This window comes from Chaetura pelagica, unplaced genomic scaffold (assembly GCF_000747805.2).
Source record: "Chaetura pelagica isolate M959 unplaced genomic scaffold, ChaPel_1.0 scaffold117, whole genome shotgun sequence".
In the NCBI taxonomy this organism is placed as follows: domain Eukaryota; kingdom Metazoa; phylum Chordata; class Aves; order Apodiformes; family Apodidae; genus Chaetura; species Chaetura pelagica.
The window spans coordinates 575,362-577,297 of record NW_009954185.1 but is presented as its reverse complement, the minus strand read 5'-3'; the positions used below and the strand labels follow the sequence as shown (position 1 = coordinate 577,297).

At 41.2% G+C, this 1,936-nt stretch overlaps 1 protein-coding gene across 1 annotated transcript in view; it reads left to right on the top strand.

Annotated features, from left to right (window-relative positions):
- The window catches only part of LOC104393497 (aldose reductase-like), an 8,878-nt gene that overhangs the window by 4,039 nt on the left and 2,903 nt on the right, over positions 1-1,936 (top strand). The window contains 3 exon segments of the mRNA XM_010003001.1: positions 407-484; positions 1,140-1,262; positions 1,753-1,864. Coding sequence (XP_010001303.1) covers positions 407-484; positions 1,140-1,262; positions 1,753-1,864 — 313 coding nt within the window.

The following is a 1,936-nucleotide window of genomic DNA, read 5'->3' as shown; positions in this document are numbered from 1 at the left end:
AGAACTCTCACTGCACGTAATACCTCTTTTGACCAAATTTAGTGTTGTATAGATTAAAATTAAGTGTTGCTAGCACCTAAGTCCCCCGATGCCATGCTGGAAAAAGAACAAGCTAGTTCTTAAGCGAGCACAAAAGAATTATGAAACTGGAGGTTATTTCCCTGTAGGTGTTTGGATGAGTCACCACTTTGAGGGGTCCAGCAGAAAAACCTGACTTTGTGGGAACGGTTATAAGCAAACATTCCTCCTGTTCCTCCTGCTCCTCAGGAAGGAATGACTGAATGTAGACAATAAGTTGTCAATGTTCTTGCTTGCAGCAGAAGCTTAAGCTATCATGGTTGTGAGCTCCCATGGTACTAATGGAACTTATCAATAGATTATCAAGCATCTTCTTTGTCACTGATAGGCAGGAGAGGAGCTGTTTCCCACAGATGACAAAGGCATGTCAATACCCAGCAACACAGACATTCTACATACGTGGGAGGTAAGTTCAGCCACAGTGGAAGAATCACATCTTCTGTCCTCAGCAGTGGTGTTAACTTCAGCAGTCACAGAGTGACTCATGCATGTATGCAGAATTAGTTGGAAATAATTCATGAAAGTATGTCGTAGCTTTTTAAGAATGTACATCATTAGTCCAGCTATTATTCCAATTCACTGTTGTGTTAGCATCTCAAGTCACTGAGCTTGCAAAGTCACTTTCATTGGAGCTGCAGGCCAGACGGTGGTTAGAAAAAGTTATTTACTTGACCGTAACAGAATGACTTTTCTTCATCACAGTTCTTATGCAGTGCTTGAACTGTTCAGACAGATTTTACAGAAATTGAAACTTAGATTGCCATCCTGCTGTCCTCCTTAAGGCATAGTCCTCCAGTGCTGCCACAATAGTAGACTTAGGAGTCTTCTCTTCCTTGTGTAACTCAGTGAATTTCAGTCTTAATAATGATTATGGGCTTTGCTGGGATAGAACACATGGCACAGATATTACTAGCCCCCACTTTCCTCTTGAGAATCAAAAACTTGGCATGTCCAAACAATTGTGTTGTGCTTCACATGAAGGGAAACAAGCCACAGAAGGAAGAATGTATTCAGGCCCTGTCTTGTACACTGGATGGCAATTTTGCTCCTCTTTGTGTTAGGCCATGGAAGAGCTGGTGGATGCTGGTCTGGTAAAAGCCATTGGAATCTCCAACTTTAACCGTGAGCAGACTGAAAGAATCTTGAACAAGCCAGGACTGAAATATAAGCCTGCAAATAACCAGGTAAGCTGCTGTCACTGCAGGTGGATAGTTCTCAGGCTTTATAAAGATCTGATTACAGTTGAATGAGGAGATGAAAATAAGGAAAACTAAGTAGATGCAGCATGTACTCTAAATCCTGCTCTCTGAATATTTCTCAGTACAAAAAGGACCAGAATATATCCTTTATGTTTTACCTTGTTGAACCACTGTTTGCTAATCCTGGAGTATTTTCCTTTGAAGCATAGTCTCTGGAAGGATGAAGAATCCAGTATATGAGCTATCATTCTGACTGTAATCAATTATGTCTATAAAACCAGAACAAAATCCAAGCACATGATGACTTGATATAAAAGTTGATGCCTAATAGAATTAGTCTTGTATTGTTGCACAGACCACATTGCAGGGTGGGATTAAGGCAGCCTGTAATTAAGAAATTAAGATTCAGAAGAAAATCTCTGGAGTGTGGGAACACTACAGTAGTTATACACAGTCTCTGCTCCTGTGTTGGCAGATCGAGTGTCATCCATACCTTTCCCAGGAAAAGCTTATTGACTATTGCCAATCCAAAGGGATCACTGTGACAGCATATTGTCCCCTTGGACGCCCTGACAGGTAATTTCAGAGTGGGTACATGTGACTCGAGTCTGAAGCATTAACTGATAGAGTAATGGTGCAGGTGTGTGTGCACACTAATA